This window comes from Aureococcus anophagefferens, assembly GCF_000186865.1.
Source record: "Aureococcus anophagefferens unplaced genomic scaffold AURANscaffold_1655, whole genome shotgun sequence".
In the NCBI taxonomy this organism is placed as follows: domain Eukaryota; class Pelagophyceae; order Pelagomonadales; family Pelagomonadaceae; genus Aureococcus; species Aureococcus anophagefferens.
In genome coordinates, this window is record NW_008706495.1 from 1 (window position 1) to 1283 (window position 1283).

The 1283-nt window shown below is 52.4% G+C and overlaps 1 protein-coding gene across 1 annotated transcript; it reads right to left on the reverse strand.

Moving 5' to 3' along the window:
• Positions 1-177: 177 nt before the first annotated feature.
• On the reverse strand, positions 178-1283 carry AURANDRAFT_69401 (hypothetical protein; the record flags this gene model as incomplete). The annotated part of the gene is made up of 2 exons (XM_009045169.1): positions 178-562; positions 625-1283. Coding segments are annotated over 2 exons (1044 nt in total), but the record flags the coding sequence as incomplete, so codon positions are not given.

Genomic DNA, 1283 nt, shown 5'->3' on the forward strand with positions numbered 1-1283 from the left:
CAACCCGGCGCTAATATCCCTCCAAAACCCGCGGTGCAAACATTAATTTTCGCCGAAGAACAGCAAGCGGGCGTGTTTTGTAGCTGCATCCAGGCGTAGGGCAATGGTATCTGCGAACGATACCCACCCTCTGTATGCAGATATTCCAGTTGTTACGGTAGCAAGTTTTTTTCCCACTCACTTGAAAACGATTACTGCGCCTTCTGTCTGACCCTTGCCGCTGAACATATGAGACGGCATCTTTTCGACATCAAAGGAGCGCGAGAGCTCGGGGACGGCGGCACAGGCAATGACATCATCAAAGGCTCCAGAGCTACCCTGACTAATCTTGCTGACGAACTCCGTCCTGTGATGCAAGATGAGGGATACGCCATCATTTTCAATAACAGAGAGCTGACCCATAAAAGCGCGAGCTATTTTCACAAAATCGATCCATGCTGCACATTTAGGCTTCGCTCCAGCACTGCCGATTCCACGCTTGAGTTCCTGCCGACCTCCATTTTTGTACTTAAAATCTGCAACCTTCTTGCCGGGGCAGATATAGGCGAGATTCCGGCCAGACCTGAGTGAGTAAATCATAGGTTCCTGCATGCAGCTGTGGGAGAAACGACGCTGTAACTTCACGTTGGCATCATCCGCGACCATGTAGCTGTGAGTGTGCCTTGGTTCTTGTCTTCTAAAACTAAGTAGCATCCAGCACGTTGGCTGGGCGAACCTGCTGTCTGCGGTGAGCAAGCGCCACTTGGCGATGCAGCCAACTCGGGCATTGGGCTGGCGTCCTCATTCTCGTCCAACGGAGGTGTAGAAGATGGCAATTGCTGAATTGGCTGCAGTGTTGATCGCTCATCAGGAAGATCATCTGAGTATTTCTGTGAATTGCACTTGTCATTCATTATTGGTGCACCACCTTCGCAATAGATTCGACAGTCTTCAGCATCAGTCGGATCGGACCAGTAAGCGGCAGCATTGTCCGCATCCTCTTTTGCTGCTTCTAGCTCTGCGATAAGCGCAAAAGAGTCCGCCTCGGCCCGAGCATGCTCAAGATCTGCAGCAAGCGCCGTAACACGTTCAGCTGCCTCCTGTGCAGTTGCAACAGCTGCTGCCGCTTCACTTGCCGTCCGATCCGCCTCCTGCTTCGCCTCGTGTAGTTGTGCTGCAATCCGCTCGACATTTTCGATCTCGGAGCACGCAAGCACTTCTTTGAGCATCTCCAGCTCTTCAGCGAGTTCCGCAACACGTCTCTGGCATCGGACACGAGTATCACCTGCTGTCTCACCCTCTCG